The sequence below is a fragment of the Sinocyclocheilus rhinocerous genome, unplaced genomic scaffold (genome assembly GCF_001515625.1).
Source record: "Sinocyclocheilus rhinocerous isolate Xijiao unplaced genomic scaffold, SAMN03320098_v1.1 scaffold1508, whole genome shotgun sequence".
NCBI classification, from domain to species: domain Eukaryota; kingdom Metazoa; phylum Chordata; class Actinopteri; order Cypriniformes; family Cyprinidae; genus Sinocyclocheilus; species Sinocyclocheilus rhinocerous.
In genome coordinates this window covers 83,274-98,879 of record NW_015660889.1, presented here as the reverse complement: position 1 = coordinate 98,879, position 15,606 = coordinate 83,274, and the positions used below count along the sequence as shown (strand labels likewise).

Genomic DNA, 15,606 nt, shown 5'->3' with positions numbered 1-15,606 from the left:
GCTAATTGTCAGCCTCTTACATGTATGTTTCTCATAAACAATTAGTGAATATGCATATAAACAGCCTTTTAATTAACAGAGTAGAATAATCATGGCTGATAGTAATACATGCAAATGTAAAAAAAAATAATAATAATGGACGCAAGAACAGCTGTTATTTCTTGCCCAACTGGTTAATGAAAACAAGGATATAATCGAAGGAAAATTTAGAGTTGGGATAACCTCCAAAACCAAAGGCGATACCTTTTTAAAAAGTCATTATCACCAAATGTTTCTAAAATGTTTACATTCAGAGGCAGATTGCCGGCAACAGCCATTTTAGGATAGTTTGTGGTTTGATCTTAGTGACTTAGGAGTCCTCTTCACTACTCCTAACCTTTCACAGATTTAGGAGCTAGTTTTAGTGCTAAAACTCTTTGTGAAATACTCTTAGAGCAAAAATTTCCTAAAATTTTTAATTGTAGAAATGTTTAACATTTCTAAATTTAGAGTCCTAAATTTAGAATTGACACGCCCATTATTTAACGCTGTTAAGATTTTCTCCTACTTTTAGCTTTAAGATGTTTTGTGAATACAGGCCCAGATTTACATTTATTTGTTGGAAATGTATTTATGTGGTCAAGTATAAATAGAAACCCCAATCAGATAGCAATCAACAAAATAAACAGGCCAAAAGAGCGGCCTTTGAACAACAAAACTTTCCTCTAGAAGCGATCTCAATACAAGCCAGCACGTTGGCTCACACTCACACATCTTGCTTTTGCTCTAAACATTTAAGGCCATCAAGCTGCTGAACCCTGAACACGGTGCGTAACTTACGATAGCGTAAACACAAATAAGTGTGAATGTTCCGACCTCGCTCGGGTGCTCCAAGACCATTGTGAGCCGTACTCTGAGCTGTTCAGTTGGAAATATGACTCACAGACCTTTTTACTGATACCCCAAACTCAGCACTATCCAAACCCACAGAGAGAACATAACAAAACTGGCCCTGCTTCAGTATGCAGGCATCATCAACCGCTTCTGAAACACTTCAATGCAGCCAAAATCTGCTGTTTACGTTAGCGTTATTGTTCTGAAAATGGGCTTGGATGTGTAAATACTCGTGAGCAACCATTTCGAAGGTAGATTTGCGCTTATTTTAAACAATTATGCAAGATGTGTGGGTGTATGGTAACTATCCGAACCATTTTGAGAATGGAAATGTCGCTCTAGCTCGTTTAGAAGCCATTTCTCAAATTCAGCATGCTAACAAAATACAATAGGCATGGTAGCAGTAAACAAGTTATTATGATACAATGTGATAACAGGCAGATTAATTGACAGTAATATTAATCTAACAGTTACATTAAAATGTTTTCTTATTAAAGATGAAAATGAGTTTTTGTTGTCTTGTCACATCAAAATCTACTTACATATTTGTTTTGGAAATGGTGCTTGATTTGTGCATATTTCTCACCTGATTCAGACGACTTTCACTGAAGAAAGCAATATCGTAATAAGAGGATTCGTATTTTACCCAGAAGCAATGGTTTGAAGTTAAAAACGTCTTAATGATAGATTTGTTTCTTAATGACGTTAAATTATTAGTTGTGTGGATTACTTGTGTTTTTATCAGCTGTTTAGACTCTCATTCTGATGGCACCCATTCACCAGAGGATCCATTGCTGAGGAAGTTTAAGATTCTCCAGATCTGTTCTGATGATAAAAACAAACTCATCCACATCTTGGATGGCCTGAGGGTGAGTAAATAATTTTTGAATGAACTATTCCTATAAATCTGTATGACTGACTTTATTCTGTGAAACACAAAAGAAGACATTTAAAAAATAATGTTTTAACGGTTTTGTTCATATAACCAATGGGAGCGACAATGGACCCCATTGACTTTCACTGCAAGAAAAGAAAAACTATACTGTACGTTTTCAACTTTGGGTGAACTATCCCACTACCTATTTTTATAATCAAGTTTACACAGCCTGTGAAGAAAATCATCAGATTTAAAGAAATAACTTGACTATGATTACATGACGACTGTTTTAGTGTCTTCAGAATGAGTTCATCGGTTGTGCTCAAGCTGTGAAAAGTGTGCTTAAATTTCACCCGTTGAATTTCACACCGTCTCACTGTTAAGCATCTACCCTTCCTCAGTGCCATCAGAGGAAGTCTGCACTTCCCTCTACCATGAACCATAGAAAAGGAAGTGACCTCACGAAGCTGTAGAGTCTCTCTGTACACTGCATAAACTGCATCTTTTACAGACCTACAGACGAGCTGAAGGCTATGAAATCGAAATTAAAACCAGAAATTTTCATTTGTTTTAAAACAAATGTTTAATGCCTTCATTTGATTTTCAGAAAAATTCAAACAAGAATTTCTGGGGGGTGGGCCCTATTGTTCAAAATGTTGAAATTGAGACTTTTGGACTTATTTTTTCACTGAAATAAATGTTTTTGTAATTACACAGAGAGTAAAGTACCGAAAAAAGGTACCGTTGGGTACCGGCACCGAAATTCAGGTACCGGTAAAATGTGAACGGTACCCAACCCTACTTGCAACAGGGTTATAGAACATGCAAAATATAAAACTACTAACACAAAAACTAATAAAAAACACAAGGGCTTTTGAGACTTTACTTTTAAACATTTCAGCCAACCACATGATTTTCACTAAAGTTCACACCAATATTAGTGGTATTATTGTTACAGTACTGTATAAACAAAAGGAGTGTCCAAAGAGAACTGTACTAATAAAGTACTAAAACCTATCCCACTGTGATTAGAAAGAGTCTTATATATCATGGCTTCCTGGTGCTAACAAGATGTAGTGCTACAACGCTAACAAGCTTTCATGGACTCCTCACACCTGAGCTCATGACAATCTGCTGGTGGAGTTCACAGGTTTCCTTCTGCAATACGCCCCTGATGTACTGGTGTCACTGGAGAGAGAGCCACAGAGGGAGTGCACAAGTCATAGAAATACTCTCTCTCACTTTCTCTCCAAATCAACACTAGCATCCTGTTCGTCTGTGACCAATACTCTTCCAGTCAGCAGCACACACACCGACACACAACCTCTCCATCCTCTGACAGTCAGCATTAGTGGCCTGCTGAGTTCAGCTCAACACAAACATACACACTTGTGAACACACACTCAACAATATAGCTCAACAATATAACAAGTGATGTGATGAAAATTCAATATATATTCGCAATGACTTGTTGGCATCAAAACATGTAGAATTCTTTTTTAAAGCACTTTTTGTTTGGAGATACAGCGCCAAATGTACTAAACAGGGCAAATTAGTGTGAGAACCCAATCCCATAAAAGCACAGACGGGAGTGGAAAGTTTTGCGGGTGATCTACTGACAAAGCACAAATTATAGAACACAGATGAAGCCGGCTCATTTACATTAATGACCAATGCATTCAACAAAGAGCAACACAAGTGCAAAATATTAAGACATGCTTTTTTTGGACGTTAAATAATGGCGAAATACTAAAGCAATAAGCCCCAAGAAGCCATGGTTTACAGTGAATTTATAACAGCTAAGGGGCGTTGTTAAGCACGACGTGAAGTGCCTAACAACGTCTCTTAGCTGTTATAAATTCTCTGTAAACCACGGCTTCACGGGGCTTATTGCTTTTATAAAACGGTTATTCCATATATGTAGTAAGGTTTCACAGAATAAAACAGAGCAAATAAAGTGTAATGATATTAATAAAAACAGTATTCTTCCACCAAACAATGTAGTTCCTCAGAAACAGTTGTGGTTCCAACAAAGTGGTTGCCGACCAACACACAGAAGTAAACAAAGGTGTATGTTTGTAGTGTAATTTACAACAGCTTCGAACGCGGCTCAACCAATCAGAATCAAGGACCGGAACTATCCGTTTTATAATAGTAAACTGACTACTGCAAATCTTAGTAAATCACCTTGCATGATTTATTTAAATACTCTCCTCCCATAAATTGTGTCTGAAAGGTAAACTCTCAGTTGTAAAAATAACTGTCCATCACTGCGCCTTAGTAAAAAACGATTAAATTATTAGATTTTTACTGCAATTAACATTTTAAATCTACACTACCGTTCAGAAGTTTGGGCTCTATAAGATTTTTTATTATTTTTGAAAGTCATCTCCAATGCTCACCAAGACTGCTTTTACTTGAACAATATAGTAAAATAGTAATATTGTGAAATACTACTATAATTCAAATAACTGTTTTCTATTTTAAATTGTCATTTATTTCTGTGATGGCAAAGATGAATTTTCAGCAGCCATTACTTGAGTCTTCAGTGTCACATGATCCTTCAGAAATCATTCTAATATGTGACCCTGGACCACAAAACCAGTCATAAGGGTCAATTTTTCAAAATTGAGATTTATGCATCACCTGAAAGCTGAATAAATAAGCTTTCCATTAATTTGTTAGGATAGGACAATATTTGGCCGAGATACAACTATTTGAAAATCTGGAATCTTAGGGGGCAAAAAAAAAAATCTAAATATTGAGAAAATCGCCTTTAAAGTTGTCCAAATGAAGTTCTTAGCAATGCATATTACTAATAAAAAATTAAGTTTTGATATATTTACAGTAGGACATTTACAAAATATCTTCATGGAACATGATCTTTACTTAATATCCTAATGATTTTTGTCATAAAAGAAAAATTGATAATTTTGACCCATACAATGTATTTTTGGCTATTGATATAAATATACCCCCGAGACTTAAGACTGGTTTTGTGCTCCAGGGTCACATATGCTGATTTGCTGCTCAAGAAACATTTCTTATTATTATCAACATTGTAAACATCGCTGATTAATATTTTTGTGGAAACATTGTGCAAACATTTTCTTTCAGGATTCTTCATTGAATAGCAAGTTCAAAAGAACACTATTTATTTGAAATAGCAATCCTTCGTAACATAGTAAAAAAAATTTCAGTAAATAGAACTGTTAATATCTTACTGTACTGACCCCAAACTTTTGAACGGTAGTGTAATTGGTCATATTCCATGTTTGACTGAAAAAATGTTTAAAAACCTTTTCAAAGTACATATTGAGATATGTATTGGATACTGTCAAAAGTGTGAAATTTCAAGATAGAAGTGTTTTTGCTATTTCGCTCAGCCCTAACACTCTATGCGCACTCACTCACACTCTGAAAAAAAGTGTTGATAGCTTGGTTATGCTAAATTAAGGCGAAGAACCGATGACCTGTGGTGAGACTAGGCTGTGAGTCCGTCCACTACCTCCTGCAGGGAAAGGTCAAAAGGGAAATGCTGAGTTCAGCACTTACTCTGACAAAGTTGTCAGGGAAGAGCCCCCTCCGACCATCCAGCTCTCCCTCCCACCAGCCGCCCTCATCCTTCCTGATGTTACTGATGATGTCACCGACAGCGATGGTCAACTCGTCATCGTGCTGGGCCTGGTAATCAAACTCCACAATGGCTTCCACTGAGAGAGAGAGAGGAAAACAAACAGAGCGATTTAGAGGTCATGGTTACATGCAGGAAGCAGGATATACAGTATTACTGTACAAGACTCACACAGACACGTAACTTTCATCACTGAATGAAAATGACAGCACCATCTACACAACATCCATTTATATCGCTTATAAAAATCAAGATATAGTTGTGATCATTACACTTGGTCTTATAGAAAATGCAAACATTTTAAATATGGCTTTTGTGATTCAACATATGCAACCCACAGAGACCCTGTTTTTGGTAACAACAACACTAGGCTGTTATAGGTGGTTGTTAGGGTGTTGCTATGTAAGTATTAAGATGTTTAAAATGTTTTTAGTGTGTTGTTATGCTGCTGTGTGTTCTGGGATGTTTGAATGGCTCTTGGTTGGTCGGTCATTCTAAAGTATTCCGGATGGTTTCTACTGGGTTGCTATGTAATTCCTGGGTGTTGTGGTTGGTTTCTAGGGTGTTGCTATGTGATTCTAAGACATGGCTAGATAATTCCAGGGTGTTATGGGTGGTTGCTAGGGTGTTTTTATGTTTGAAATATTTTAGAATGTTGCTAGGTGAATCTAGGTTGTTCTGGATGGTTTCTAGGATGTTGCTAGGTGATTCTAAGACATGGCTAGATATTCTAGGGTGTTATGGGTGGCTGCCAGGCTGTTTTTATGTTTGGAATATTTTTAGTGTGTTGCTAGGTGATTCTAGGGTGTCCTGGATGGATTCTAGAGTGTTGTTAAGTAATAAAAGCGGTTTCTGGGTGGTTGCTAGGACGTTGCTATGTTGGTACTAAGGTGTTTTTGAGTGTGTTAGTGTGTTACAATGCTGCTATGTGTTCTGGTTTGTTTATAAGGTGTTTCCAGATTATTCTAATGTATTCTGAATGGTTTCTAGGGAATTGATAAGTGATTTTAATGTATTCTGGATTGTTTCTAAGGCATTGCTAGGTGATTATAAGGAGTTTAGGATGGTTGCCAAGGCATTGCTATGTGGGCACTAAAACGTTTGAAAGGTTTTTGTGAGTTGTTATGCTTCTGTGTTCAGAGTTGATTCTAGGGTGTTGTTAGACGACTTTAATGTGTTCTAGATGGTTTATAGATGTTGCTAGTTGATTCTAGAGTGTTCTGGGTGGTTTCTAGTGTGTTGCTAAGTGACTTTAATGTGTTCTAGATGGTTTATAGATGTTGCTAATTGATTCTAGAGAGTTCTGGATGGTTTCTAGGGTGTTGCTAAGTGATGTCCTGGGCGTTTTTATGGCATTTTGAGCAGTTGCTTATTATTTCAAGTCAAAATAGCCCATTCCCAAATCACTATGATATTTTGGTCTCTAGATATGGCTTGGGATATTCTTCGATATAAGTAAGTCTAAGGGAGTTTTTCACCCATTTTATTTGTCCTTGATTGAGAAAATCGCAACTGTAAACACTTTTAATCACAATGATTTATTTTTATTGCAATTTCATTTGTTGCCACTATGGTGTAGAAATTACACATTGCACCCTTTAAGGTTTATGCAAATCCCCAAATGAACAATAGAAATAGTGATGCTTACCACAAAAAAATACTTTATATGTGCTCTGACAATATCATAACTTATTTTAATCATATATTTACAGCAATAAAACATTTACTGAGATAGCAAGAGAAATATATGAGTCCTTCCATAGGGATAAGAGCTAATAGGCCCCTGGAGCATAAGCAGGCATCATGTTTTCGCTGCAGATAGGAGGATTACTCTATGTGAGATAGAGATGTAAGGCAGGAGCGAAAGCAACAAAACAAGGATCCGAGAAATTAAAGTGACAAGATATTTTCCCGTTACAGCTTATAATATTAAAAAGAAGCTTTTTGAACTCTAGTGAACTACACATGTGCTATTTCTGGTAGGAAAGTGCAAGATGAGAATGTCATCCTCACAGCTTTGGATTTAAATTGAATTGTGTGTTTGCATGAGGTCATGACGGTGAGGAGGGGTTACCGTGAGGATGGGGATGAGAGATGGAGATACAACATCACAATGATGCGTTTATGAGTCATCAAGCCATGCCACACAAGACGAGATCACACCCACGCCTCGCTCCAATGCAATGCACACACACACAGCAGGACACTGCAAACATCCTTTGTGACTTCTATATGATGTTTGATCTATATGGCAGCTCTGACTACAGGTTTCATATCGGATACCGACCCACCCGGATTATCACTCCATTTACAAGGGTATCGATAACCTACCATTAGACACTCAAAAATACATTAATGCATGGTCTATAGCAGGGCTGTCCAAACTCGGTCCTGGAGGGCCGGTGTCCTGCAGAGTTTAGCTCCAACCCTAATTAAACACACCTGAACCACCTAACCAAGCTCTTACTAGGCATAGAAACTTCCAGTCAGGTGTGTTGAGGCAAGTTGGAGCTAAACTCTGCAGGACACCGGCCCTCCAGGACCGAGTTTGGACAGCCCTGGTCTATAGGATCCCTCAGATGACCCTGCAGAATATTCTGGAAACTGCTGAGCTGTGCAGGGAGGAAAGCATGAGATCGTATAACAGAAATCGGTCAGCCCGCAGCCATAACAAACACAAAGGTAACAAATACTTCCAAACATCTGGTGGAACACGCCTACGCATATGCACAGACATAAAAAAACCTACAGGCACAAACCCACACACATATAAATACAGAAATGCTACAGTCTGTATTGTTATATGGAGATTTATCATCTCTAATGGCTGATCAGGCCCAGCCAGACTCTCTGCAGACTTTTCTCTCCTTTCCTCCTCCATTGCTTTGTTGGGAAAAGTGTAGAATTCGATTTTAAAAAACTTAAATTAATCAAAAACATAAAATAAACAGGAATGGACAATATACCGGGACAGTACTGGTTAACAGCCAATATGATTGATGATTTTTTTCATATCATATGATTTTGTATTATTTGATTTTTTCATAATATGGTATTTTTTATGTAGGCTATTGTATTGGTCAATACTAAATATTCACTGGCCAATATTTCAAAAGAATCGTTTTCTATGTTTCATAATGTAAATTATAATGTTGGGATGCCTAAACTAACAAAGCTATTAGTTTTCCATTTTAGTATTTATTCAATTTAGGGTGTTACACCAAATACACCAAATAATGATCTTTAAAAAAGCATCATATGACCCCTTTAATAATTTTCAGTATTGGCTAAAAAAAATTAATTTATAAAGGAATTTATATATTACATTTATATGTAACAATAACATTTAATATATAAAATGTAATATGTAAAAAAATATATAAATATATAAAATATACAATTTTAATATCAATTAAATATATAAAATGAATATATAAACATATATTTATATAATAAAACAAACATACAATGATTGGGAAATGCATACAATTGATAAATGATGGACATTCAATTTTTACCGGAAATCAGCTGCGTTCTGTGGAGTTTTGCAGGCATAGATCCTATACATTGGATCATGACCTAAATCACAACTATCCATCCTTGACTTTTCCACAGGCTAGGAACACAATGTTGGATCTTTTATTTTTTAAAAGACTTTATGCTAGACATTGATAACATTCTGAATGATGACCGTCAAGTCGGTCCATCTGTGTTTTTCTTTTGAGCAGTGTCTTTTCTCTCGCTCTCAATCTCTTTGTTGTCTTCCAGCTGTTTGAGTTTCTAAAGATGTGACAAAGCACAGCTGCCATGTTTATGGTGAAACATCTTCCAAAAAAGCCTCCCACCCACACTTACACCCCCGCACTGAGAATACTTGAGTTTGTCTTGAATCTCCGCCACACCCACAAATGTCAACCTCTGTCTGACTTTTCAGCTGGACCTTTCTTCAACTGACCCACACAAACGCATTTACACACAACAACACAAAACCATAAAATAACAAAGCCGTTTCCTGTTGATTCTTGTCTTTCTTCTGCTTTTTTATTGGTCACAAAAGAGACTGGAACAGTATTAGCCAGGATCCAGTTATCATATTACTGATACATCTGATACTGATACATATATTATGATACATCCGGAGTAAGAAATTCAAAATATGGGGACTGCTTTCTGTTAATTGAATTTTAGAAACTATATTCTCAAAAGAGCAACTATATTCTCAAAATAATTACTCAGAATTTGTGTTGATGAATTGATTATATATATTATAATCAATTCATTATAATATTATATTACTATTTGACATCAAGGAAACAGATTATTAAAAAAAACAAATGAAAAATGTATAAAATAAATATATAAATTTTGTGTTATTTGTGTAATTAAAGTAATTGATGTAAAATAATATATTTTTAATAAAATATATATTAATATATTTTGATAATTGAATTTTATCTGTAAGAGGAACTATATTCTCAAAATAATTACTCAGAATTTGTGTTAATTAATTGATTATATTGAACTATTTGACATCAAGGATAACAGATTATTCATTAAAAAATTATATATATATATATATATATATAGCACCAGGCGCGAGTCAAATGAGCGCGGAAACAGTAGGCTTACTGTGCTCGTAGCGCGTGTCGCCGCACGCTGTAGCATGTCATTTCATATCAAAGCACGAAATAAACTAAGTGCATGCAATGTCATGGTCAGTTAAGTCATGAATTTACCAAAAAGGCAATTAAAGTTGTAAAGTTGTAAAATTAATTAAAACTGTGCGTGCATGTATATTTTTTTGAGTCACATTTAAGAACATGTCTCTGAAATGGTTTTCAAAACTGTTCTGGAGCATCCTAGCACCTAGTCTCCTTCATCTAACACACCCGATTCAACTCGTCAGTTCATTAGTAGAGACTTTAAGACCTGAAGTGTGTCAGAAAAGGTAAAGAGTTTTGAGAGAAAATACGATGCATGTCAGATCAGCGTCACGTTCAGCAGCAGCAGCTCCTAAAGAAATAGCAGCCAAAACAACCTACTAACCAGCTGCTGTGATGTCTGTTCATCAAACAAAAAAAAAGAAAAAAAGAGGAAATAAATAACTTTTATAGCTTTAAGGATTTATCTATATTTAATTTAGAATTTAGTGTTTGATCATTTAAATTTCTGTATATTTCTGCTGAAGGGCACAGGTAGGCCTAAATATGACATTTACTATAATGGGTTTATGTGAAGATTGTTTTAAGTTCACTTAAATTAGAAGTTATTTTTTAAAAGTCCAATAAATGTACAAATTGATAGTTCTCAATTATACTGTGATGTTGAACGGCTATAGTTGATGGTTAAATATTAGGGGAAAAAACTATTTTATAGAGACATCAGTAGTATTGGTATCAGTGATACTGGCCTTCAGTCATAAAAAAAGATACCATTAAACAAATATAAAAAATAACTGTCTTTAATGTGAAATTATTGCAATATAAAAGTATATTTAAAAACTTTAATGTATGTTAGGTGGGAATGGGATTAATCGCGATTAATTGCAGAAAAAATTTGCGATTCATTAGTTAATTTTTTTTATCGATTGACAGCACTAAAGTAACTGATGTAACAGAACATTTTTATTTTTATTTTTATAAATAAAATATATTATTTAAAATATAATACAATATATTAAATATATTTAACTACTATTTATATTTAATTAATTTAAATAAAATATTTTATCAAAAAAGTCCCCATAAAGGTAAAAATATACAAGAAAATTCATTCAAAAGGCCAAATAGTGTCCATTAACTGGAAGCACTGCAGTGTATGCAATGCAAACACCACTCACTTTTTTTTCCAGAAAAAAAAATAAAAATAAAATAAAAATTGAATAACTCCTACAACAACATTTGAGCTAAATAAGGACTATGAGTGTTTAACAGGTCAACCACCTGACTCTGATGTCATGTGATTCCTCATTTCATGTTTAAAATGACCTATGCACCACGTGTTTAGAGGTATTGTTTAAACCAGCGTCATTGCGTGCTGGTCATCTCCCCGAGCAGCTATAAATATTCCTCTTCTTAAATAGCTCCTTTAGCCTGTGTGCCTGGACTCAGCTGATTTGCACTAATGTGAGTCAAGTGTTTGTCTGCATTAGAGGACCTCAGTGAAACCATGTGATGCGCTTTCACAGCAGCATAACTCTCTGAGCTCATGCATTAAACAACAACACACTCGATTTTTAATACCGAGTAAATTTATGTAGGCCTGATCCATTACCCCATCATATAAGCCTTATACCCATAATCCACTGCATAAGTTAAGACTTGCAAGCATTATTGTTAGGTTTCATTGATTCAGAACAAGATCAATAATGTTCCAGCACTGTGCGAACAACCTTTTTGGCTAATGATGTGACTGAGCTGAACGAAAATCCCTCATTGTTCTCGTCTATGGGGAGCTTGTAGCTTACAGATGATTTTAATTGGTCATTCTCACATACTGACTCAGACCGACTACCTCTCCTTCGAAAAGGTTAATCAAATTTGCAGTATTAGATTGCATTAAATGGAACAGACATGAATTAAATTAATTACATTGGCGAAAGTCTAACTGGATGAGCATTAGGTGCGAACGGCTCATAATGACTGCAAGATGAGTCAAAAAAAAAGAAGAACACGGCTGATTTTGTTCGCAGCCAAACCATTTCATGCCATCCTGACTTATTGCACACCTCAGATTGAACTGTAGGCCGAATGTAACTGCATATAACCACTGCAAAAATGGCACAGGCATAAACAACCACTGCGAAATATAGCAGATTCCAACACAAGCATACTACAGTACATTTAGAGCAGTGCTTTGATCCAGTGTTAATTTCGTTGATGAATAATTTTCGTCATAATTGTCGTCAACGACATTTTTTTCACCGACAACAACAGACAATAACGAACTAAAACTCTTTTTGAATGACAAAAAATATGACGTAAATCTATTGACATTTTTGTCAACGAATAAAAACGAGACGAAAATGTTAGGGAGGGACGATTTGGGATGAGATTCATTCAGAACGAATCTGCTGCGTCTGAGGTTATGCGTAGGCCTACATATGAACCGGCGGGACATAAGCTAAAATACACTTGCTGCACGTCGCATAAAACGTCCAAAAAATGTCAATACGTGGGAGTAAGAGAAGAGCAGACATATGGATAAATCTGACGACGCAAGAGAGAACTCAATTCGGTCCGATTTTCTGAGCGCAGACACTGTACACACAAAGCGTGTCTCGCAGCGCGCGAGTACTCTTTCGCGTCGCATGAACGGAGAATTACACACAAAATGATGTCGAATTGTCCGTTTTGACGAGAAGTCAAAAGACTATGACTAAAACTAAATCAAAATTTGCTGTCAAAATTAACACTGCTGTGATCGCAGGCATAGTCCTGACTCCTGACCCATTTCACTAGCTACACTGCGCTGTGGTCTCTTTAGTCTTTGCAACTTTACAGATCTTCTTTATGCACCAAGAGCTTGTAACACTCCAAAGAGAAAGGAAAAATTGAAATCGCATCATATGACCCCTTTAGGACACATCAATGTCCATCCGTATGAGTTGAAGTCAGATCTGTCGTCACTCGTCAAGACAACATAGGAAATAACACTGAGATGAATATACATTAATCGGCTTATGTGATGTGGGCAGGTCGGGCGTAGTTGAATCTCAACCACACCTGACCAGAGACATAAGTATTAGAGCCCAGAGCCGTCTGTCAACATTACCATGGGAACCCATTTGCTGAATGCAAATTTCATGCTATTTGTCTAAATAAAACATTAAAACTCAATAGATAAATAAACAGATTTAAATGCTACAACTGAATTTAGGCATCACAACATTATAATGTGCAGTATGAAAATGGATGTTCAATTTATAAATGTGTTTTTCAAGATTAACTTTAGGTGTTAAATTATTGCTATGCTAATTGAGTTGTAAAATAGGAAATACACAAGCATGTACAATTAATATCCAATATCGATACATATAATATTATACTGATAAAAGAAAAAACACCATCTTATTACTGATATGGTACTAATACAATGTGGGTAAAAATAAAATCTGTTAAGTCTTTTATTATTAAGATTTGAGACAGGAAAATTAGGCTTCTGAATGGATTAAATAAACATGAAAAAAATCACAGCAATATTCCTAAAGGTTTTTATTTGTTATATGTATTTATTTTGTATTTTGCCAAAAAAGCATGATAACGATTTCATGATTTCATGGTTTCCCAATAAAAAAAGCAACTAATGCTGTAAACTTTACAGGGAACCCTCTCATTTGGTACATTGATATAAGCTTATAGCAATTATTGGATGGAAGAAGTGTCGACAAATATGTTTAGAGAAGCTTTATTCGCACATCAACTGAAAAGAGAATAGACTAAAAGACTGATACTGAGATTTAAGAATCGATATAAATGTACTTAATGTTAAAAGGAGCATCTGAGTGCTTTTGGGATATCTAAAGTTACCTCGCATCAGCCTCAGTTCTCTCAGACATTTTCTCTGCTGCATATGTGTGCGTGGGGTGCAAGTTGAGACTCTGACTGGCAGTCAAGGGGAATGTGCATGTGCAGGTGATAGTCTCTGTTCGGCTGCATTATAAGTAAGCAAATGTTTAGGGATGGGCGATATACCGGTAGACACGACTAACCGGTACAGATTTTGGTCTATCGTCTCTATTGCAGTTACACGCTCATGTGATGCTGCTGTGCTCCGTGGTCATGCAAAACTTATCGTTTGCATGCATTTTTAAGTATTGCTGTTTAAAAACAAGTGATTTTAAGCCGTTGAAATGCAATCAGCAACTAAGATTAGAACTAATTTCGCAGTATACACGTGCTGTCTGAGAGACTGTTTCTGTGCGCTATCAAAGAGGCGCACACACATATGCTCATAGAGTGCGGGAGTATTGAACAGAGTTATTTTTGCTGCTTTATGGGCCTTGAACGGTTACACACACTTGTATGTGTCTTAAAATGATAGCAGTCTAATATTCCTGCTGTTTGTCATTCATGTAAATCAAAAAGAAAATAGAGAAAATCTCTCACTGCTCTTGACTAAATCACTTTTGTAACTTTAGAATGAAGAAATATATATTTCATTTACACTGTGAAGAATATACAGTGGTTTTATACATTTGATTACTTTATACAAATTATGTAGCATTTGTTTTTTATTTGTTCTAACTGTAGGTTTTTATCCTATTGCTTGTAATTGGCTCACTGACTGTTCACTTGTGTTCAGTGAGCTTGAGTTTTTGTTGTTGTTTTTTTTAGACTAATATTAGTTTTTTGGGGATATTGACACCGGTGGCAAGAATTATGAAATTTCAATGGTATCAGATTTTGATATCATAAATACCTTATTTAAGCAAAAATAACTATATTGTGATATATATATATCGTTACCGTGAAATAAAATGACTCATATCGTGATATAAGATTTTGGTCATATCGCCCACCCCTACGAGGTATCATAACCATCAATTTTAATATCATGATATACATGATACCAATACCACTACAACCCTAGTGTCTGGCGGACAAACCACAAATTTACAGGACCTTTACAGAAGAAAAGGGGACGATCCTCTTAAATGCATGACCGCATGTGGCTCGCCATGTGTCCCGGCTTCTCGAAATGTGTCAGCCAAGCCACTGATTATGTGGGTTAGACTTGGGTCATTTGCAGGAATTCAGAGAAACTTACAAACAAATGGTGCAAGATGCAAAATGACGCACTTTTCCCAGAAGCATAAAACATGCAGTTAACATGCCATTAAATGATGTAGTATGTAGGGATGCACCGAATGTTCGGTAACCGCAACATGTTAACTGTTTTAATAGCAAAAAAAGCTCTTTCGGTGTTCGGCCGAATAAGCGAAAAAGACAGAATAAACTGTACCGAACAATGATGTGACGCGATCAAATAGCAACCAGCGTAGAGTGAGAGGCGCAATGCAACAAACATGTCAGCAGTGTGGAAGCATTTAAAACTGTCCGAGAAAGACGCAAAAATCATTACAAGCACCGACAGCGAGAGACTGTTTAGTACTGCATCGTATTAGTACTGCATCGTATGTCTTCGATGAGAAGAGGAAGGGGTGATTGTTGCTGGTTACTGTATGATGATTGAAATCGCGAAATGGCCTTAAACAATTAGT

At 35.9% G+C, this 15,606-nt stretch overlaps 1 protein-coding gene across 2 annotated transcripts in view; it reads right to left on the bottom strand.

Moving 5' to 3' along the window:
* The window catches only part of LOC107725869 (SH3 domain-containing kinase-binding protein 1-like), a 64,258-nt gene that overhangs the window by 40,767 nt on the left and 7,885 nt on the right, over positions 1–15,606 (bottom strand). For both annotated transcript variants that reach the window (XM_016535273.1, XM_016535274.1), the window contains exon 2: positions 5,306–5,463. In XM_016535273.1, the coding sequence (XP_016390759.1) occupies positions 5,306–5,463 (158 nt within the window). The remainder of the gene's footprint in view (positions 1–5,305; positions 5,464–15,606) is intronic.